Source organism: Dysidea avara, chromosome 12 (assembly GCF_963678975.1).
Source record: "Dysidea avara chromosome 12, odDysAvar1.4, whole genome shotgun sequence".
Lineage (NCBI taxonomy): Eukaryota > Metazoa > Porifera > Demospongiae > Dictyoceratida > Dysideidae > Dysidea > Dysidea avara.
In genome coordinates, this window is record NC_089283.1 from 10,884,399 (window position 1) to 10,909,094 (window position 24,696).

The 24,696-nt window shown below is 41.3% G+C and overlaps 1 protein-coding gene and 1 long non-coding RNA gene across 3 annotated transcripts in view; one reads left to right on the top strand and one right to left on the bottom strand.

The window, feature by feature from the left end:
- The window catches only part of LOC136240298 (uncharacterized), a 73,044-nt gene that overhangs the window by 11,508 nt on the left and 36,840 nt on the right, over window positions 1–24,696 (bottom strand). Inside the window, exon 5 of the mRNA XM_066031242.1 lies at window positions 1,871–2,035. Coding sequence (XP_065887314.1) covers window positions 1,871–2,035 — 165 coding nt within the window. The remainder of the gene's footprint in view (window positions 1–1,870; window positions 2,036–24,696) is intronic.
- Window positions 15,458–17,301, top strand: LOC136240744 (uncharacterized). 2 transcript variants are annotated; one of them, XR_010693954.1, is made up of 5 exons: window positions 15,460–16,179; window positions 16,231–16,392; window positions 16,453–16,638; window positions 16,690–16,819; window positions 16,877–17,301. It is a non-coding gene; the product is annotated as an uncharacterized lncRNA (long non-coding RNA). The 2 variants fall into 2 exon arrangements; XR_010693953.1 differs by having other exon boundaries at window positions 15,458–16,179; window positions 16,231–16,638.

Below are 24,696 nucleotides of genomic sequence, written 5' to 3' on the forward strand. Positions count from 1 at the left end.
GAAAAAATTCATGAAATTTTTAAACACTTTGTTCTTTGTGAAGAAAGGATCCAATGTTAACCCTTTATTATCGAATGGCTAATATATTGCCATAACGAGTGCCCTTTATAAACGGAGCCATAACTCCTTTTTCCTAGGGGCTACAAAGCTGAAATTGCTACCAAACTGCTCAGAAGGACCGGACGCTTCTAATGCAGTTTACCGTTCGGCGATAGGAAGATGCATGGGAAAAGTTATGGCACTTGGCAATATAAAATAGCGTATACAAGATACGCTTTCTTCGCTTCATAGCGAGTGAGTTGTGTGTGTGATCTGTAAGTATTCTAGCTGTGTTGGTAGAAGAGAGAGATGGCTATCAAACGGTATATAGCTTGATGGGTTAATTAATGGGTGGGGTCCACTCGTATCGCACACAGTTCACACAAGCCATAAAAGTTTTCACACTTGCGGTTTTGTAAAAAAAACTTCGGTAACAAAGGGTTAAAAATTGGATATCATCTTATTCGCCTACTCAAGAGGAGTTAGAAAATCTTGCAGTAGACTAAAGGATATGTGAGTTATGGGCATTTAATTATGTCACATCGAAGCGATCGTATGCGATTGATCTTTCTTCACTGATTTCGTCTCGGTATGCAGTGAAGAAATGCGATAAAAGGAACAACTTACCCAGTAATGGACTCCCCTATTCATGGCGAACACAAGTAGCAACTCTATACTGTATTGTGCTTGTAAGTTATAGCAGTTTTTGTAAGCATTTATATTGTACTTTACGTGGGAGGATCAAAGCGATGCTGCTGCATATCATATTGTCCATACAGTACTAATCAACTGCATAACTGTACTGTATGAGTCATACAGTACAGTTATGCAGCTAAATGGGCAAATACAGTACAGTTATGTGCTTAATTGGGAAAGTACAGCACACTCGGGCAAACACAGTACAGTTATGTGGAGAATTTATTTATGGAATGTTACATAAACAGCACACTGTAAATCACTAAAACCAGGCAAACTAATCCTACAAGTTCGTTTTACGGCTAGGAATAGATTATATAAACACTTACTGATCATCTGATCACGAAGCCTTTAAAACACGACTCCACTAATACAGCACGATTGATCACGTGCATGACATTGTAAATCGCTAAAACTAGCCAAAATAATCCTATTAGTTAATTCTACGACTAGAAATAGATTAGTTAAACACTTACTGATATCCTGATCAGCGAAAATCATAGCGGATTGAGTATTAGAGAAAATTGCTCCAAGCCAGATGACCAGGAAGTAAATTATAACACTTAAAGCACTGCCTTGCTTGTGTGTACGAAAAATACAGCACTCAGAGGGGATGTCTTGAGGCAAATACAGCATGAGGCGAATATTAGCCTCTTGACACACCCCATTGTATTGTACTTTCCGTACACACGCACGGCGGTGCTTTAAGTATAATGTAATATATTTTCCCAATACTTGCTGTACAAGTCGATCTTTCTGTTAGTGTTACTTTGTAGGGCTGTAACGATAAACGTTGTTGGCATACAAGGCTAAAACTTGGCCAGAGCATACACTTGGCTAAGTAGATTATAAATATATGATAAAGAATCTGAAACATGTGCCATTATGTCGGGTTTTCGCAGATCCGGTCACATATAATACAATGTCATAGTTATTGGGTAATTTGAAGTTGGTATGAATATTGTAAGTAAATCTAACCTCAAAGCTGCACATACATTTACTAATGAAAATTTATTTCATATAGGTATATGGTATTACCGTCCAATAACTGTTGTAGCAGACAATAACAGACAATAACAATATTAACAGGACATACTATCAATAAAAATTTTACACTAACAATACTACAGTTTACCTTTTCTATCAATGTCACAAGATATTCTGGGTAGGTAACACGGAATGTATATAATCCAAACACATATGATGACAAAATAAGTATATCTGGCAATATATAAGATGTTATTAGATGATCTCTGCACTCTATGAAGTAAAATGATCCATTGGTTTTATGATTGTGCACCTAGTACAATTAAGTTTTCATACATAATAAGATCCACACACTCACACAAATACACATGCAAACACTCATAATGCACTAGGTAGTATTCATTCATGCATTTACTTGTATTATTAGTACTAGTACACAAAAAAATTTAACTAGAGTAGGGACCATAGCACATCGATAAATCAAGCTGGTGTAGTAGCAGTAGTGCATGATAGTAAAACAATAAGATGTGTTATAAGATGTGCTGTGCTCAAGATACCATAACGGAAATGTACAGTAGGGATACAACACTTCTTATTGTTTTACTCTGATTTTAATATCGTACACTACTCCAGCTTGTACAGTACTTTTTATCAATGTGTTATGTATGGTCCCTACTCTAGTTGAAAATTCCAAATTTTTTGTGTATTTGTTAACTTCTTTTGTAAAATAAAATTATTATATTATGACTGGCGAACCCATGCATACTGCATCAAAAGAAAAGAAATGACGCCATGTGCCCCAGCTATCAATTATTGTCTGAAAAGTGAAGCCTCTATTACGCTTCGTTGTCAGCTATGTTCAACCCATTACACAGCATAATGAATCAAGAACTGTTTCAAAAGCACTTCTGCAAGTAGCCATTGTAAAAAATACGTATGATTTCTGCTACAAAGAGAAGCCACAATCCACTATCACCAAATCAACACCTTTCGCTGTCAGCAAATATGAATGGGGCACAAAGGGGTAAGTCCATGAAGAAAGCGTTGCACATACTGCAGTATGACAAAAGGCATGTGTCCGGCTGAAGCGATGTCGAACAGCAAGCCTGTAGCCTTAGCTGTTATCAAGTTACGCTTGTCTGAAAGCATCAGTCAGTCAGTTACTCAGTCAGTCAGTTACTCAGTCAGTCACTAGAAAATTCTATATATTAACTAGATTCCGGACTCAATCATGAGACACATATGGATCCTGGAATGTATCCGTGTAAGCTGGGGTTGGGTCAAAACCTGTATGACTGGTCTGGATATAGTGACAATCCAGGCAAGTTTGTCCTGCTAGTTAACAATGTTTAACCTGCTGATTAACTAGATGCCGGACTCAATCATGAGACACACATGGATCCTGGAATGTATCCGTGGAAGCTATGCATTATATAGGATGGAAGTAGGGGCCTGATATTGGTGCTCCATAAATAGATTCAACTGACACCCGAGCCTGCAGGACATTATCCTTGTGCAATTGTCTGCAGTGTTGGGAGTAACGCGTTACATAAGTAACGCGTTATGTAATATTATTACTTTTGTGTTAACAAAGTAATATAACGAAATACGCTATGAAAACAGGTAATATAACGCAAGATACTTTACTTACAAACGTAACGCATTACCTAAGTAATATAATTACTGTAACGAGTCTAATATGACGTAATATTATTACTAAAAGTAACGAAGCTACTAATCTCGTTAGTAATCCTCTGAGTAACGCCTAACCACAATGGAGTAACGAGGCCTATTGAATGAAGCTTATTCACTAGCTTCTTACTTATAACCAAGATTTGTACATTGTCCAACAACGCAATCATGTCACGTGATAAGGTGGTAGTTTCACACGTGACAGCTTAAGGCTGTGGACACAAAGTAATATAATATGTAATATTATTACAGTTACTTTATTTTATGGGTAATATGTAACTGTAACTAAATAGTTCTGTTGCAAGTAATATGTAATATGTAACTAGTTACTTTTACAAAGTAACTTGCCCAACACTGATTGTCTGCCTGCATATTAGCAAGCATGTCTGTCCTCTTATTGTTTCAGGCTCGAGTGCTTCCTGAAAATAACACATCAACTAGTTTTCCTCTGCATTTTGGGGATAACCCACCCAGCAAAGACGGGTTAATAACCCGTCAGTTATATCCTGGAGCACCCATCTAAGCCCATAATTAACCCACATAAACACATAATAATCCATTGTTATGTGCATTTATGCAGAGAAGCAATAGTACCAGTGTTGATTGGAAGGTGTTAAGATTCGGTTAAGATTGATATATTAGGCAACAAGCACTTTGAAACAACAGAAGTGTAGCGTGGTGTACTCAAGCGACGACGACAAACACAATTCACAATAATAACCGCTAGAAAGCACATGTACAGAGTCACGTGATGAGATTCTAATTAAGGTTACAATGGCGTATTCTAATTAATGTTACATAACAATTGGTGTACAGTAGTGTGTGCAGTGTTGAGTAAGTTTAATACTATACCAATGTTACATCACTCCCTCACCAGTCTTAACATCCTATCAAAGATCAGTGTCGTACATAATCATCCAGCCTTGGTGGAGGCCTGCGAACTCTCTGAGGGCGAGTGTCGGGTTGTCTTGGCTCTGGTACATACTGTGGTGGCAGATTTGTACAACTTGTGTATCCTGATACTCCAGATGTTCGACCAGCTGTAATGTCACTGTAAGAGTGGCCCTTCGGTTTCTGAACCGTAATTTGCTGTGGTGGTGTCTGACAGAGTTTTAGTCGGTTCCTGTGGACCACAAATGTCTGAGTTCCACCAATCAGTTGAATTTTGTAGTTGACAACACCTGGCTTATCTATTACAGTGTAGGGACCCTTCCACAACGATGCGAACTTCTTTGTACTCCCCCTCGGTACCACAGGATTGTACAACCATACTCGATCACCCACCTGTAACTCTTCTGCAGTACCATGATGATCATGTAGAGCCTTTTGCCGAGCATGTTGTGATTTCAGCTGTTCTCAGACAATGTTCTGAGACATTTTCAATTGCTGGTGAGCTGCTTGCACAAACTGGGGATAGGATCGGATTGCACTGGTCTGTATTCGGCTAAGCATCAAATCAATTGGGAGTTGAGGTGAGCGACCAAAGTTGAGGTGATATGGGGTGAAGTTGGTGGATTCATGAATTGCTGTACGGTAGGCAAAGAGGGCCTTGGGAAGTTGGGAATCTCAGTCGTGTTGGTCATTCTCTACTGTTTTTGCCAAGATTGCTTCAATAGTCCGGTTGAATCTTTCTACTTGTCCATTGCCCTCAGGATGGTACGCTGAAGTTCTTGTGGTTGTAAATTCTAACAATTGACAAAGTGATTTGACGACAGCACTACAAAGGTTTGCCCCTTGATCACTATGGATGTAGGTCGGCACTCCATAACGACACACTACCTCATTCAGCATGATGTTGGCTAGAGTATTAGTTGTGGTATCCTTGAGGGGAAATGCTTCCACCCACTTGGTAAAGAAGTCAGTGATAACGAGGATGTACTTATTCCCTTGTGTTGAAGTTGGGAGGGGCCCCATTATGTCCCAAGACAGTTTCTCGAAAGGTCTGGATGAGCTGATGGTCCACAGGAGGGTTTGGTTGTGGGGGATTACGCCTCTGACATTGTTCACACTGCTTAACCCAGGACTCCACAGCTTGTTCGTAACCAGGCCAGTAGAAACGAGTTTTTACATGGCCAAGGGTCTTCTTTACCCCAAGGTGACCAAGGTGATCATGCACTTCCTTGAGTACAACAGTTCTGAGACTATGAGGGACAACTGACTGTGTGTGTACCAGCTGGGTGGCAACCTCCTTATATTTGTGGCAAATAATGCCATCTTTGATAAAACATTTCCGTAGGCCTGGGGGGCACCCACTTGGCACAGTCCCTTGTTCCAAATGCTGCTTCAAGACAGCAAGCTCCTGGTCCCGGAGTTGCTCTACCTTAAGTGTGTCCGGGTTGGCCAGGGAGATTTCATCCACTGTTGCTGTGAGCAAGTTTTCTGAGACTGGGGGTATTCTGGAGAGTGTGTCGGCATTGGAGTGACTTGCCCCACTCTTATATTCAAAAGTGAAATTGAACTGTTGGAGGTATAATAACCAACGGGCAAGACGTCCACCAGTGTCTTTAAGTCCCTTGAGTGAAGTCAAGGGGTTATGATCTGTCAACAGTTTGAATGGAAATCCATACAAGTACGGATAAAATTCTTTAACTGCGCTAACAACAGCAAGTGCCTCCCGTTCAATAGTGGAGTAGTTCTTTTCCGCCTTTTGTAACTGGCGACTCCAATATGCAACTACCTTCTCTTGGCCATCTTGTATTTGGCTGAGGACTCCACCGATAGCATGGTCCGAGGCATCAGTTGCAACTATGAAAGGTTCCTTAAACTGAGGGAAAGTTAAGACTGGTGGAGTGGTCAGTTTGGTTTTAAGAATATTGAAAGAGGTGTCGCACTCAGCTGTCCAAGCAAAAACCTTATTGTTCTTACGAAGAAGCCGATGTAGGGGCTCTGCTATTGCGGCATAAGAAGGGATAAAACGGCGATAATAGTTGGACAATCCTATGAACTGTTTGACCTCCTTGCTGTTTTGAGGTGTTGGGTAATTGGCCACTGATGCTATTTTAGCCTTGTCTGGTGTAATCCCTTCGTTTGAGATAACATGACCAAGGTAGGTGACATGTGCCTTGGCAAAATGGCACTTCTCCGGCTTTAGCTTCAAGCCTACAACTCTGAGCCTATCAAAGACAGATGATAGTCGGGTTAGGTGATCAGCGAAATTCGCACTAAAAACAATGATATCATCTAAGTAAATTAAGCAGTGCATGCCAGATAGTCCAACCAAGGTACATTCCATCAGACGTTGGAATGTGGCTGGAGCATTCGTCAGGCCAAAAGGCATAACGTTAAACTCAAAATGCCCCCTTGATGTGGAGAAGGCTGTTTTCTCCTTGTGCTTAGGGTCGACCTCTACCTGCCAATAGCCAGAGGCCAAATCTAAAGTTGTGAATAACTTTGAGCCAGCAAGTGAGTCAAGGGTGGTATCTATGCGTGGTAAAGGATAAGCATTGTGGTGGGTCACATTATTAAGCTTACGGTAGTCCACACAGAATCACCAGGATCCATCTTTTTTCCGTACCATGACCACTGGTGAACTCCAGGGGCTAAAACTCTGGTGAATAATTCCCTGTTGAAGCATCTTCTGTACTTCTTCATCAATAGCATCTTGTAGGACTAATGGCTGGCGGCGTACAGATTGCCAGATGGGCGGGCCCTCTGTGTAGATGGTATGCTTTACAGCTGACGTGTGTCCTAGGGGCTGATCCTTAACAGCAAACAAATCCCTGTATTGATGTAACAGCGCAAGAAGCTCCCGCTGTTGGTCAGTAGAAAGTTCTGAGTCTGTAAAGTCTACATTAGGATCAAATTGGGACATGGATTCTGTGAGGTCTACATTAGGGGCGGGCTGTGACATGGATGACTGTTCGATGGCATCTACCATAAGCAATTCTGATAGCGGTGTAGCAATCCCTACTTTGGTCCCCTTATAGATGGTGGCAGCTGTTGGGCTGCTGTTCATCACCTGGAGAAGGGCATGTCTGCCACTTAGGACTGGACTAAGGGCTCTGGCCGCCATTAGGTGTTGTGGAAGCTTAGCGTTATCAGTGAGCTCAATCAAAATTCTGTTTACATCCTGCTCCCTCAATTCCTTGGGTAAGGAAACATCCACTAGCTGCACTGTACGTCCTGGAATGGTAACATTCTTATCAGCACATATCACCATATTGATAGGAGGTTGAATGACATTTGCTATTCCATGGGTCAGGGTAAACGGTATTTCATGGCCCTTGATAGCAACATGACTGCGTTTATAGTCAATTATGACTTCATGTGTGACTAGGTAATCAGCTCCCAGTAGGCAATCAACAGTTAAAGTGTTTACAACAGTGAATACCTGTTCAGTCTGATAAGTACCTATCTTCACTGGAATCTGGATCTGGCCAACCACATCCAACGGGGTTCCACTTGCTCCCACAGGTGCTGATTTGGCTTCTGTAATCTTACATCAGAACTCACTGGGAAGAGTGTCCAACCGTACCACTGACATCGCCGCACCCGAATCTAATAAGATAGTTACTGGTAAATGACCTAGCAGACCATTTATTCTTAGAATTGTATTAATACTATAATACTCACTGCTATTAACACTAGAACAAGTAGACTCACTGTTGTCTCGGTGTTGTGGCTGGTGGATTATGGGCGGCGAGACCAGCTGTCGTCCACCTTCGGGGCTGGTCCATAGTAGTTTAAAGGACAATTACGGCGTAAATGGCCTTCCTCCCCACAATTGTAGCATGGTCCAATGCGGCGGTCTCTGCGGTTCCCCCTATCCCTGCCATAACCAGGCCTATTAGGTGTTTGGGATTTCCCTATCGTCACTTCCAGGGACTCTAGCCTCTTGGTGAGGGAATCCAACTTCTGATGTAATGCAGTGGCATTGGACTGTTCTGGAGTTGGCTGAGTTGGCCTTATGGCATGAACACCATCTTCCTCTCCACCAAATTCCAAGGCGTACTCAATCTCTGTGGCATCCTTAACAGCTGCAGTAAAGGTGGTTGGTTTACTGCGCAACAGTAACTGGCGGCTGATTTCTGGGCGCAGACCAGTTAGGAGTCTCTGAAGCAGCACTGATGAAGTCATAGCTTCTGTAGGAAAGGCACTCTTAAATAACTGTTTAAGAGAAGAAGCAAAATCTGACACCCTTTCACCTTGCCCTTGGCTGTGTTGGCTGAAGCTTCTTGAAGTAACTAGTGGATCCCCCCTTTTTCCCCGCTCTCTCCTCGAGTGCTGCCCTTAGTAGTTTCAGGTCGCCCTTAATAGTGTCGTCAAAGTCCACGTAGTAGTCTATCAGCTTCCCCCTCAGCAGCGCTGGTATTACTGCGAGTTGTTTGGCTGCGTCCCATTCCTTGGCCGTGGCGACGAATTCGAAGCGAATCCAACCTCGTTTGAAATCTTCCGCAACTAATTCTGGGAGTGGTAGCTCCAATTGTGCCATCACGCAATGACGTAGGTACAAACTAAGACAGAGTCAGGAGAAGAACAAATACACAATAGTCGGATTGCTTGCCTTTGCAGGTACCGTTTACGGGATTGACAGCGAATTCCGTCCCACGGTACCAGGGTAATCGTTTACAGTAGAAGACACTTCCAATCCCACTCCTGTCACCAATGTAGTGTGGTGTAACCAAGCGACGACGACAAACACAATTCACAATAATAACCGCTAGAAAGCACATGTACAGAGTCACGTGATGAGATTCTAATTAAGGTTACAATGGCGTATTCTAATTAATGTTACATAACAATTGGTGTACAGTAGTGTGTGCAGTGTTGAGTAAGTTTAATACTATACCAATGTTACAGAAGATCTGAGTTAGCTGATGAGGCTGTCACTTGATGCATGGCAGATAACCTGGGCTCTGCCAACAACTTCAATATAGTCTAGATGGTATAGAATCTTGGATGGCTGCTACTGCTGCGGCAGTTCTGGCACCCCTGGCCTCCTTAAACTGTACCCTGCAAACTTGTGAGCTGGTAAGTTGGCTGCCACTCTTTGTTTGAGAGTATATACTGTGATATGGTACGGGGCCCCATCTATGCACTCCTTGTCTGCCATGGTCCATTAATCCATTAGAAGAGCTAAATCCCGACCATCAGTGAACACTAGTAACTTTTTAGCCATGAAACCACCATGAATTATCTATGAATTTTATGAATTACACATGAATTTACCTTGAAAAGCATTCACGGTATATTCATAGTGTCGGGAAATTCCCATGAATTTATTACAATACTCCATGAAATACAAATGGATTTACACACAAGGGAAACATCAGTGATCCTGCTTTCCTTATGAAAAGTACATGAATTGCTTTGTTACCTATGAAAATATTTTTCCATTATACATGGCCATGGAAACCCTATGAAAACAATTTTATCACTTCTTAATGGCACTCTATGAAATGCACGTGAACTTTACAAGTAGATAATTTACATCACATTGATGATTTGCCATGCCATGAAATTCTGTACAACCTACAGTATGAAATAACCATGAATATAACTTGCATGGAGAACAGTCTACGAAAACTACATGAATTGTTAGTAACTCTAATTAATGTGCACCATGCGGTACTGCTTAGTAACCAGTCAGTTATAACAACAGTGAAAGTTAAGGCGAAAGTACTAGTAGTTTTAGTTGAGTAATTGAAGTAGTTTACAACGTGTAGTTTATAGTAAGGAATATATTTGACTCTTGGGGCTGGTTTTGTTTTGTCTGGAATCAGTTGCTGGCTGTTCGTCTCAAGGCTCACCTGAAACGCTAATTATCGCGCGATGTTTTGTTACAAGAACTAGCGTGTGGAACAAGCCACGCTTGTTTATCAATTAGTGTTCTACTAGCAAACAAGGAAGAGAAATGCTAATACAGTTTATAAAGATGGGAGCCTCGCGAAAGGTGAAGCTTAAATTGAAGTGAAGGCGGAGGCGATGCTAGGAATTTCACTCATATCGCAACCTTCACCTGCCTTCTCTAGTAAGTTGTACATGAAGTTATAGTAGGTGTTTGCCCATTTCTGAATGTAAATGGTATGGTACTGAACATGCATAGTACGTTATATCAGTGTTTTCAGCTGCTTAACTGCTAGGGCGGCAATGTCGTCCACTAATACTAGTTAGCACCCTATTTAAATATTATTAAGATGCACTAGGCTACAAACTTTCAAGGGTTACCACTAAGGAATGGGACAGACCAGATCGAATGAGCTACATAGAACACTTTGAAAGTGCTACATTGCTTTATTACATGTTGCTAGTGCAGCAACATCGGTGAGACCAAGGGAGAGAATTGGAAAAGTAAACGTGTTCAGTTATCGGTATTGCCATATTTCTGACTTCTGAATCAAAGACCAATTTAATTACACATGATGTCCTGAGTAGTGTCGAGTGTTTGGTGAATCAATACAAATTGTTCCATTCTGTGTTTGATGGTTCCAATTAGCGGTACAGTGGTCACTGCAGCATTTACATACATCTTTTTAAAATTAATCTATAGTTTACAAACTTACTTAGTCACCTGATATGTTAACTTAATCAGCTACGCATGTTCGCTTAGTCACCTGTGTGCCCTCAAGAAATTTTGTTTGATAATCTTTAAAGTAGAGGAACTGGCTAATTTTCGCTGTCATGAATTGTTGAGTAGCGTTTTGGGAGCAGAGTGGGATTTTAATGCTTATTGCTAATACTATAGTACTCTTCTTCTCTGCTTAATTTTGGATAAATGCTAGACTAAGCACATCTTAGCTGTATCCATTACTCTAGTTACAGGTACCTGCCCCTCAAATAATTATTTTTGTGGGTGCTATAGGTACTCCAGGACGAGTGTTCAGCTGTTTTATTTATTTTTGCTTTTTTACCCATGCACACTTAGATGTGTATTAACAAATGGGACCAGTACGTCTGCATTTAATGTTTTCAGTCTTGAATTTACATATCATTTTGTTTACGTATAAGGTGTATAAGTTAGAAACTGTTTAGTATGTGTACAAATCAACTTAGATATTTATATGCTGTTAGCTACTCTGTGATCCCAGAACTTTCAAATAAAGATACGTGCATAATAGCAATACATAATGGCAGATTTGTGGTCCATTATCGTAGTATGGAACATGGGTATAATGTCTTTTAACTGTTGTAATTCATGATAAGTTGTAAGTACATTGAACTTCAATTTGTAGGTGTTTTGGAGTGATTAACCCATTCCTACCGAAGTTATTTCGTAAAACCGCAGAAAAACCTCAGGAAATGAAATTTATGGCTTGTGTGATCTTTGCGCAATACGTGAGGACCCCACCCATTAATTAACATGGAACGCTATATACCATATGAAAGCCATCTTTCCCTTCTACCCAAACATCTAAAAATCTTACAACAAAACACATAACTCACGTGCTTTGAAGTGAAGAAAGGTGCATTGTTATTCTTCGCCATAGCAGCGAAAGATGGACGCCGCCATCTTGTTATAACCCCCGGTTACATCATACTGTGTATTTTTAGAATCCTTATCACGTGAGGAGTAGTTTTATTCTTAGTAGAACACACCATGATGCTCAGAGCGAAAGTTATCGAAATTTAAACAGGTACAATTGTTTTTGATGCGTGCTTGTGTGTTTATAAGTATTGATAGTTCCCCATACTTGTTCTTATCGCTTTGCGTTAAACTTTATTAGAAACGCCTGGGCCTACTCAGCAAATTGGTGGTTATTTCAACTTCATAGCCCTTAGGACGAAAGAGTTATAGGTCCATTTATAAAGGGCACCCGTAACACGCAGTTTTTGGCAATATATTAGACATTCGGTAATAAAGGGTTAACATAGCATTTTCTGTCTGGCATAGACATTATTTCATTATGTCAGATCTGGAACACTTTTATGGTATCTCATAGGATGTTCATGTAAATTTCATTGATAAGTTCATGAGATATTCATGAAAATTTCATTGCTAAATTCATGTAAATTTCATTAATATATTCATGTAAATTTCATTAATTAATTCATGTAAAATTCATGAGACATTCATGTAAATTTCATAGTGCACTTCATAGAGTGTTCATGACATATTCATCCATTGTATGGTAGTAGTTTCATGGTCAATTCATATGGGAGTCATGGGATAATAATTCATATTAAAGTCATGGTGTTTTCATGGGATGATTCATATATAATTCATAGGGTGCATAAAATTCATAGCCTATGAAACAGAAAGTATTCATAGGGTCATAAATATGAATAACCCGTGAATTTGAGTTCATAAGAAAACCATGGGTATATGAGTTAGTAGTGGAATGGCATCTGCAGGGCCACCCAATGTTTAGTTGGGTGCAACACTAAACCTCCTCAGGGAGGGACAGATGCGGCAGTCACAGAATTCACCATCTCAATGAAAGACTTCTCAAATTCTCCTGACTTGGTTGTATGTACGTTCAACAGTGTCACGAATTTTTCCACACTAATCTAAGACTCATAAACTAGGCAGAGGCTACCATAATTTCTCTTTTTAGTGACACCCAAAGTATCATGCCTTATGTGTGTGTGTATACTGTTAAGAGTAAAACTGCAATTGTGAATACTCAAATAACTATTGTCTCAAGAATTGCTAAGGAGGGTATTGTCAAATCTGATGCAGGAACTTCGTCTTCTGCTGTTGCAGCGGATGGTATGGTGATTAGATATGTGTGTGGCATGTTTGTAGAGTAGTACACCTTCTCCTGTTATGTCTATAGACATGTGTACTATTTCCTATTTTGTTTCTAGAAGTCAATCAATAAAATTAATCGTACTTTTATTTGACATTATAATCTCCATAGTAGTATACCAATGGCATATTTTACCCACATTGACCAGAACTCTGATTGGTCCATGTAAGTGAAGTACCAGATACTTTCAACTGCAGGGAGGACGGATATGGAGAAGTCCTTACTGTGATCTCCTTTGTATGCAGTCAGAGCTGTTCCAGAGTAGTAGTGAGTTGCCTTATCCCATTAGTATACAGGAGATGATTTGAGATGCAATTCCTATAGTGGGGACTTCAGAATCATTAGTGGAGCATGCCTTAGCCAGTGTCCTATCTTGTCTATCAAAATAGATGAAAGGTATAGGACCAGAATTGTGGTCTGTAAACCAACAGCCTCACCAAATGCTTCACCTAAACAAAGTAGCATTTGCTACCTGCACTCCCACCACTTGAAGTGGATTCCAGTATTTTGGGATGGCTACTGCCACCATTGATGTATTGTTTCTTTATGGTGATACAGATAGTGGTTGGTCTGCCCCTAACCAGCAATACGTTCTCCCTATATTTGGATTAGTTGTTTCTGATTATACTACATTAAACATTAAACTGGTAGCTATGTATATATTCATAGATAATATATACCTCCGGACACAGGATTGGAAACGGCAGCACTTCACAATGGATTGTGATATACACTCCTCGCCATGGCTATCGACACCTTCAACAGGTGTCAATAACCGTAACACGGAAATAGTTTCCTGAAATAAAATGGTTAAGCGGTTGCGCAAAATTTATTTATTTCCTCGTGGTGGAGTTCTGTTGCTTTTATCGCTCTGAATCGATGTTTACAGAGGTTGTACTTGCCTAATAACTGCCAGGTAACACTTTTGTTAAGGTTATTTTATTATAGGGATGGTTTTGTAACCATCTTGTATAAAATTTGTACACTTAAGAACCTGTAACTTTTGCCACGTGATAGTGTGGGGACTATAAGTAGGTTTGCAGCGTTATGGTGGCTAACTGTGTACGGTTTCGATGTAAACTTTTTAATTACGTATGTTTTATTTAATTCAGGTGGAAAAGAGTCTTTTTCTGAGTTAAAAAGTTTGTGTACCCATATTTGGTGAGGGATGTGAGGTGACAAAAAGCTTTCATTCAGTGTTATTGACTAGGGTAAGTATCCCCATGTGTAGTTTTGTGTATAAATTTTACTCACAAGCTTGTGTATGTCGTAGATTTGTAATAAATGGGACGCAAGTTTTTGAAGTATGTGCCTAAGGGAGCATCACGAAAAAGTCATCAAAGAAAGCTTTAGGCAATGAGGATATACCAGATAAAGTACCAGCCAGCAGTGATGAGCTACCAGCCAGCAGTAACAAGGTATTAGCCCACAACGATGAGCTACCAGCCAGCAGCGATGAAGTACCAGCCCACAATGATGAGCTACCAGCCAGCAGCGATGAAGTACCAGCCCACAATGATGAGCTACCAGTCAACATCAAGGAGGTACCAGTCAACAGCAAGGAGATACCAGTCAACATTATGGATATTGGACCAACCAAGGACAAGTCTACTCAATGTGATCTGCTTTATAGCCCTGAGGAGGAAACTGTTGCCAAGAAGCCCATAATGTGTGATGCATCATGCCAGACGGATAGTTATATCACTGAAGATGAACAAGCTGAAGATGTTGTGGATGAACCTCAGAACTTGTGCAAGGGAAACCCTGATGCTAAGTTTCATCAATTAATCCTGAAGCACCAAGGTGTTTTTACAAATCTTCAAGGTAAGTGTTGGCAATAAATGATTTTTATGTAATTTTTTTGCACAATAGGATCGTCAGTTGTTGCCTATTATGATCAGCGTCACTCTACAATACGTCATGTGAAATGCTTGTGGAAACTTCCAGAGGGGAATTCAGGAAATAGGTGTGGAGTATGCAAACAATACAGGAACGTAATCAGAAGTAGCCTCAATCGACTGCTTAAGCAGCCCCAGCTAAGGACAGAGTCATGTGAAGCTTCAAGTCACACCAACTACAAATGTTTGACAAGCTCTGAGAAAGATGAAAGAATGAAAAATTTGCATGATGTAGTGAGAAGGAAGGAACGAGAAATACAGTCATTACAAAAGAAGGTCAGTGACATGATACAAGAAGAAGGAGTTAGAGTGGATGCTACTATGCATAACGACCTGCTGACTATTATGAAGAAGCATAGTCTATCAAGTGATGATGCTAGTGAATGCAAATTTAAGAAATTTTTTGGTAACAACAGCTACAAGCAGCTTCTCTGAAGGACTCTCGATCCATGCGATCTATGCATCCAGCAATAATTCGATGGTATCTTTACTTGCACCACCGCTCCAGTGGCTGCTATAAAACACTGAGAAACTCCAGGGTTTTATCATTACCGTCAGAAAGAACTCTCAGGGATTACAAACATTTTGCTCCTGCTGGTATAGGCTTTAGTCATTCAACTGATCTGCAGCTGTTAGACCAAATCAAGCAACAAAAGCCACCTCACCTCTCAAAGTATGTGGGAATTGTGATTGACGAGATGTATATTAAAGAAGGGTTGGTGTATGACAAGAGCACAGGCTGTTTAACTGGCTATGCAGATCTGGGAGAGGTGAACAATTTGTTGGTGGCAGCAGAGCAGAAGTTCAAGAACCCCAGCAGTAATATGCAAAGACCACTGGCAAAATGTATGCTAGTAATTATGGTGAGGGGCCTTTTCAATAGTCTGAAGTTTGCTTATGCTCAGTTCCCAGCTGCTAGTACCAAGGGTGCACAGTTATTTCCACTACTTCACCAATGCATTTTTCATTTAACTCACTTGGGCCTAACTGTAGTGTCAGTCACCTGTGATGGAGCTAGTGACAACCGTCGCATGTTTTCACTACATGGTACTAAGAAAGAACTGACGTACAAGACAGTGAATGTGTTTTGTCCAGGAAAACCACCAATATTTTTCATATCCGACCCATCTCACCTTATTAAAACCATAAGGAATTGCTTTGCAAGGGGAAAACTTTGGGTAAGAATAAAATGGGCCTGCATACATTGTTCTTATGATGTTTTACTGCAGTGCAATGGGTATTCGATTGATTGGCAACTGGTGGTTAAATTATATTACAGGAATGCTGGTGCTCAGACAACAACACCAGGTCTGTCTCTAGTGCCGAAATTGACTTATGAGCACATCAAGCTTACCAGTTTTTCAAAGATGCATGTTGATTAGGCGGTACAGGTTTGTAATATATATATATATATATATAGTGTACATGTTTTTTACATGTGTTTCTTGAAGGTTCTGAGTGGTTAGGTGTCCAAAGCAATACAACTCAATGGAGGGGATGGCTGTGAGACTTCATATTTCATTGCAAAGTTTGACAAGTTTTTCGATTGTTTTAATGTGTCCTCATATTCAGCTGGCAAGAGAAGCAGGAAGCCATTTCTACAGCCATATCGTGGTCCCAATGACTTTAGATTGACTGTAAGATTTGCTAGTAATAATACTTGAGTGTTTTCATGTTTTCCTACACAGTTTTTAAGAGAACTATTAATGTACCTGGACCACTGGAAGAGAAGTGTCAATGACCGGAAGGATTGTGACCCAGAGGATAAAAAGCAAATGGTGCTTAGCAGCATAACGGAGCAAGGCATTAGGATAACAGGTAGATAATGCCTTTGTATATGCATTCCAACATGTTTACTGCATGCTTTACTTGCAGTTTCCTCATTCTTGGAACTTATTCTGTATTTATTTGAAATGGAGGTGGTGAACAGTTTTCTGAGTGAAAAACTGAGCCAAGATGCTCTCGAGAATTTGTTTGGCATACAGAGACAGTGTGGTAAGAATAACGAGAATCCGACGGTTGCCCAGTTCCTCAAGAACACTCAAGGAATCCGTGTGATAAATATCATCTGGCTGAAAGATATTACTGGAAATTGTCGTGGGTGCAAACGGAAGAGTTACGATCTTGAGTCAGTTGATTTGAACGCACCCTTAAAGAAAAGACGCAGGCGATCATCCAAGTAATATTATGTGACCTATACACCAATCTTAATTGCACAATGTACAGCCCCTTTTGTTTATACTGACCAAAAAAATGTTAATTGTACCCTTTTGTTTTTGTTTATACCAATAAAATGTAAATATTAAAATTATGTAATAAAATGTAAATTCAACAAAAAACATGTAATGTCAACAAACTATGAAGACAGAGTACTGCGTAACGATTTAGATTTACCAGTTCCTTTTTGTGTACTCTGTTTGTACATTTCCATGACATTCTTGGAGAACGAGTTTGCTCTGATGGTTATCCATAAGTCAACATTCAAAGCTAAGCTTCTGTCAGCTGCATCATCACCCTCAATCTGCCCGGCACGGCACCAATAGAAAAGAACGTCTTCATCTTTCAACAGACTGTTTCTTAATTCCTCTCGGATGTTACTCAATATCCCAGGGTTATCAGTTGACAGGTGTCTCCTCACACACATTTCAATGGCGCAAAAAACTCTGAATGCTTTAGAATTGTGATCCTTGTGAGCCCTCCTCTGTCAATAGAGTTAACCCACTCCTGTGCTGGTCCCTCTGAAGTGGTGACACCATCATCCTTCAAGTCACTAAGAATGTGTTGGACACCATTGTCCTTGGTTTTCTGCAGTAAGTTTCTTATGACATAGCCACCCACATAACGTAATGCATTCTCCTCTTCAAAGCTTAACTTTTGCTGGCCATCAGACTCTTTGCTTACCCTAGTAGTTTCAGTTGGCATGTTGCTCTTGATACAGAGTTCAAAAACCTTGTCTGTTATATGCTGATACAACAAGGGTTCCTTTGCCAACTTGTGTGTGTCCAAAAACTTTTCCCATGTTTGCTCAAATGAAACTGAGGTATGCAACTTGTGATAAGTGCTCCAGAGCTTTTCTTCATTAATTAACCTGGACCCTCGCTTTTTAGCATTATTTATAAGTTTATTGTTTATTCAACTGGTCATCTAACCATTTCGCGTGACTACGACAGCTGGGCGATGTTTGATAAAACAATTCTTCAAGAGACTTCGCTATCACTAAGCATCTCTTACATTCTTCTGTCAGCATTGTAAATCCATCATCATTTAAAATGCTCGAAACAACTTTCTGCAGCAAACTAATCGGTTCAGAACTTGGTCCAGTAGCAGGAGCACGTGAAGCATCCATTTCGTACGGAGTGATTGTGGCATTCGGTTTCCATCTGCGAGGCGTGAACTGTAGGTGTGAAAAACAGTGGTTTCCTATCCCATGTCTGGAGGTATATATTATCTATGATATATTGTAGCCCAGGTCCAGGTTTACAGAAAGGAAACCCACAATTAGGTCACACCTAAAATGGTGGAGATGTGGGCTCCTTGGTATGAAAGTCTTACCCATGGGGTCCATATCTATATATATAAAGCTGAAAATGTCTGTCTGTCTGTCTGTCTGACGGTCACGCTGCTTACTCACCAGACTTGGCGCGAACCGACATAGTCTGTGCTGATAATGAAGCGCTCATCATCCGCCTACTCTAAGATTGTTATCACGAGTTCACGCGTGCTTCCGTTCGGTCTCTACAGCGCGTAGAAGGCCAAGGTGTAGAGAAAACTTGAGCAACATTCCTTTGAAAACCACAGCACATACTGTTCAGGTGGTAGAACGCCTGACTAGCGTGCAAGAGGTCGTGGGTTCAAATCCACGTGTTGACAGATTTTTTTCTTTCTACTTAGTACCTTTTTGTGAACACCTTTTTAAAACACGGCTTTTAGCTCATCATATCTTGGCATGCAAAGCACGTATCGAGGCGGGACTTCAGCGAAATTAAACGCCCATCATCTGGCAACTCGAGTGTTGTTGTAGCAAATCAATACGTGCTTTACATACGTTTCAAATAGTGTTGTACAGTACAATGCCAAAGCTCAAGCGATCAACTTCTTCACTCCGCGCGTCTCAGGCAAAGAGACGCAAACAAATTCAACGACAAGACAGGAATAAACGATGGCAAGCACAACTACGAGACACAGCTGCCCGAAGAGAAGCCCATCTAGACCCAGTAACAAGAAATGAAGAACAACTACGAGACACAGCTGCTCGAAGAGAAGCCCGTCTAGACCCGGTAACAAGAAATGAAGAACAACTACGAGACACAGCTGCTCGAAGAGAAGCCCGTCTAGACCCGGTAACAAGAAATGAAGAACAACTACGAGACACAGCTGCTCGAAGAGAAGCCCGTCTAGATCCGGTAACGAGAAGTGAAGAACAGCAACGAGACACAGCTGCTCGAAGTGAAGCCCGTCTAGACCCGGTAACGAGAAGCGAAGAACAGCAAAGAGATGCAGCTGCTCGAAGAGATGCCCGCCTAGAGCCAACTACAAGGAGGGAGGAGCGACAGCACGACCAACCACAGCACCAGCTGGCAAGAGCTGATCCACTATACCGTGCACAAGAGCAGCAGATGGGGAACACAGAAAGACATCAGGTACATGCAAGCACACACCCTAGCTTTAGAGGCCTTAATTACCAGCCACACAATTTCTTTAGCACAACTGATGTAGGCACACTTAGCATAGAATGTTCACATTGTGATGCATTAAAGTTTCCTGGGGAAACCGAGTCCCTTTGTTGTTCAAAAGGTAATGTCCAACTAGAGCCATTCCCTCAACCACAGCCGTTCTTACTGCACCTGTATGAGGGTACAGATAGTGATGGTAAACATTTTCTAAACAACATACGTAAATATAATTGTGCATTCCAAATGACCAGCTTTGGTTGTAATGAGATAGCTTTCCCTGGCTTCAACCCCTCCTTTAAAATACAGGGTCAGGTATACCATCGTATTGGTAGCATGGTTCCCTCAACAGGTGAGTCCCCAAAATTTTGTCAAATTTATTTCATTGACAATCAGGAATCTCAAGTGGCCACTAGGTGTCAAATAGTTGATGGGTTAAGGCCAGACATTGTTAGTGGTATTAATCACCTATTGTATCATGACAACCACTATGTACAGCTTTTTAAAGTGGCTAAAGAAATATTTGACCAGCAGGATGAGCCAATAAATATTAAAATTGTTATCAATGAAACAAAGAGACCTACAGGTGAGCACTCCAGGAGGTACAATAGTCCCATGTGTGATGAGGTAGGTGTGTTGATGCCTAATGAAAATGCAAACAATAGAGACATAGTGTTGCACTACAGGGATGGTGGCTTGCATAGTATTTCAGAACTGCACAGGGGCTATGATCCACTGCAGTACCCACTGATTTTCTCTCACGGTACTGATGGATGGCACATTAACCTAAAACTAGCTAATAACAAAAAATTAACGGCTTTAGTGTATTACCGCTACCACATCATGGTAAGGCAAAATGTATCTGTGCTGCTTAGGGCTAAGCGACTATTCCAACAGTTCTTGGTAGATGCCTACTGTAAAATTGAAACTGAACGGTTACAATTTCTGAGACGTGAGCAGAAGGCACTCCGTGCTGACTGTTATCAGGATCTACGAGATGCAATAATAGATGGGGATGGGGACCCTAGCAATGTAGGTCGTAGGATTATCCTTCCATCGACATTCACAAGTGGGCCACGCTACATGCATGAGCGCCAACAAGATGCCATGACTTACGTTAGGAAATATGGTCACCCTGATTTGTTTATAACCATGACATGTAATCCCAATTGGCCTGAAATTAAAAATAGTTTGCTTCCAGGTCAGGAGCCCAAGGATCGTCCAGACTTAGTGGCTCGAGTGTTTAGACTAAAGATTAAGAAAATGTTAGAAATGTTAAAAACCGATATGATTTTTGGAAAACCACGGGCTTGGCTGTACTCAGTAGAATGGCAAAAGCGTGGTCTACCACATGCTCATTTCTTGGTGTGGTTAATTCCAGAACACAAGATAACACCTGATAAGATTGATGACATCGTATGTGCTGAAATCCCTGACCTGGCTATTGACCCTGACTTGCACCAGATTGTAATGTCCAACATGGTGCATGGACCCTGTGGTAGCATCAATCCTACGTCTCCTTGCATGGAACATGGCCACTGTAGTAAGAAATACCCAAAACCATTCATATCTGAGACCCAACAAGGTACTGATAGCTACCCAATGTACAGGAGGAGAAATCCTGAAGATGGTGGACAGGTAAGTACCATCACCATGAATGTACGAGGCAGTCGCTGTACTCAGGACATTGACAACAGGTGGGTAGTGCCGTACAACAAGTTTTTGTTGCGAGCTTTAAACTGCCACTGCAATGTTGAATTGTGCATGTCCATCAATTCCATCAAGTACGTACTCAAGTATGTACACAAAGGTTGTGACCAGGCAACATTTGCTCTGCGCTCAAATCAGGTGGATGAGATCTCCAAGTATCAGAATGCTCGCTACATCAGCAGCCACGAAGCTGCCTGGAGGATACTGGAGTTCCCCATCCATGAGAGGTTCCCTACTGTACAGCAACTTGCTGTTCATTTAGAAAATGGCCAGCGAGTTTACTTCACTGAAGACACCGCGAGGGGCCAAGCTTCGGGAGACCCTCCAAAGACCACTTTGACTGAATTTTTCACATTATGTCAAGTTGACAACTTTGCCAAGACATTGTTGTATGTTGATGTTCCAGAGTACTACACATGGAACAAGTCTTGGCACAGGAGAAAACAGGGAACACATGTGGCTGGATATCCTGGTGTTAAGCAAGCTCAAGCCTTAGGTAGGGTCTACACCATCAGCCCACGTCAAGGAGAATGCTTTTATCTACGTTTGTTGTTGCATAATGTTAAGGGTCCACAGTCATTTGCTGATCTGAGGACTGTTGATGGTGATCTCTGTAGTTCCTTCCGTGAGGCATGCCTCAAGTTGGATCTTCTTGAAGATGACAATCAGTATCACTTGGCTATGGAGGAGGCGGCAGTCAGCAACTCACCAGCAAGTCTTCGCACCCTCTTTGCAGTGATACTGGCCTGGTGTGAACCATCCAACCCACTGGAGATATATGACAACCACAAGGAAGCAATGGCAGAAGATTTCTTATATCACCAACGTACCCTACACAGAGATGAACACCTGGAGTTTAATGATGACATTTTCAACTTGGCACTCAATGACTTGCAGGAGAAAGTCATTTCCATGGGAAGTAGGCAGCTGTCTGAGTATGGCCTACCTCAGCCACAAAGAGTGGACAATGATAGGTTTGCAAGAGTGTACCGCAGGGAAATAGACTATGACCAAGGGGAACAGCAAGCACACGTAGATCATAATACAGCTTTGCTTACAGCAGACCAGCGTGAAGTGTATGAGTGTTTTTGTTCCATAGTGGATAGGAATGAGGGAGGTATGCTTTTCTTGGATGCTCCAGGTGGAACAGGTAAGACTTTCTTAATCAACCTTATTCTTGCCAAACTTAGATCTGAAGGTAAAATAGCATTAGCCACTGCATCTAGCGGAATAGCTGCCACACTGTTAACTGGAGGTCGCACCTTACATAGTACCTTCAAAATTCCACTTGACTTGAATGCAATGGATATCCCGATGTGTAGCATTAAGAGAGGAACTGCACTCTGCAAAGTCATCCAGGAAGCCAAAGCCATTGTTGTAGATGAGGCTCCAATGACTAACAGACGTGCATTTGAGGCTATGGACCGCACTCTTAGGGATCTGACAGGTAACAGCCAACCAATGGGAGGAATCTGTATGTTGTTGTGTGGTGACTTCAGACAAATCCTCCCAGTTATTCAACGTGGCACCAGAGGTAACATAGTGGATGCCTGTCTGAAGAAGTCACAACTGTGGGACAGTGTGGTTGTTAAACATCTACACACTAACATGAGAGTGTACCTTTGTGGGGACCAAGCAGCTGGACAATTTGCTGACCAGTTGTTAGCCATTGGAGATGGCAAGTTCCCTACTGAGGATGACACTCTTGATGTTGTCCAGCTACCTGAGACCATGGGTACCTTTGTACACGACATTGATGAGTTGGTGTCCAGAGTTTATCCTGGCTTGCTCTCCAACTTCACAAACATCGCTTGGTTATCGGAGCGTTGCATTTTGGCTCCTCTTAATAAAACTACCCGCACCATCAACACAACTCTGGTGGAGAAATTGCCTGGTGAGTGCATCCAGTACAAGTCCTTGGACTCTGTGCCAGATGAATCCCAGGCAGTTGAGTTTCCAACAGAGTTTTTAAATTCTTTAGAAGTCTCAGGATTACCTCCACACTTACTTTCATTGAAAGTTGGTGCACCAATTATAATTTTACGTTCCTTGGACCCCCCACAAGTCACCAATGGTACTAGGTGCGTGATCACTAAACTTTCTGCCAACAGTATAGAAGCCAAAATTTCCCACGGTAAGCATGCAGGCCATGAAATCATCATCCCTCGCATTCCACTTATTCCTAGCAACTCTACATTGCCTTTTGAATTTAGACGTGTGCAGTTTCCTATTTCTCTTTGCTTTGCAATGACGGTCAACAAAAGCCAGGGCCAAACTTTTAAAGCTGTAGGAGTAGATATGACTGACGAGAGCTTCACACATGGAATGCTTTATGTAGCACTGTCTAGAGTAGGCTCCCCAGATTGTTTGACACTATTAGTTAGGGAGGATCGCAAAACACGTAATGTAGTTTATACTGAAGTTTTTGTTTAAGTAGTTACACCCATCTGCTGGTGCTGGTGCTGGTAGTATTGTGGGTCAGCTCATGTGGATGTGGTAAGGAATGTATCATGGTAAGGAATGTATCGGCTGTGATGTAATTGTGTTTTCTGTCAGTTGTGACTCGCATGGCAGTGGGTTTATTATATTCTACAGGTGTTCAGACAAGTGGAGTATCCGCCCACCCTCCCAGTGTAATGTTTTAATTAGCGTGATTTCCTAACTATCTCTGTAGGTGGATTCATCAGTAGTTAATGTTGTGCCAACTGGAGTTTTTTGGACAACTTAGTTTTGTGCATACACACACGAGTGGAGTATTTTTGGGTTTTTCCTGGTAGGCAAAAAAAAACAATAATAGGCCTACCAGGTTTTTTCCTGGGGCTGTCTAGGGCTGGACAGTTCCAAATTTATTATTTTTCTTTATTATTAGTTGCTGCTAAGCCCCCACTCCAGTTTGTAGTTACCTAGGTAGTAGTTGGTGTATGTAGTTGTAAGTGTTGTTAAAGTTCAATGACAGTAGCCCACACTTCGTGGTGCACAATCCAGTGTTAATGTTGCATGTGGGTGATAAGGGTAATAGTATGATTTATTGCTGCTTGACATGGATAATGGAGTTGGTAGTATTATTAAAGGATGTGATGATAATCAGCTATTTACCACCTTTGATGGGAGATTGAAGACAACTTTGACTGAGGTTACACTGTGTTTGAACCCATGCAAGCGCATTTGAGGTCATACTTGCTGCTGGAGGACAATTACTAGCACGTGATTAGATCATTTGAATGTCACGTGAATATGATACCCACCTCAAAATTTTTCTCGCATTATAACCCTGTCTGTAATAAGCTACGGTACAGCCAAGGCCAAGGTATCAAT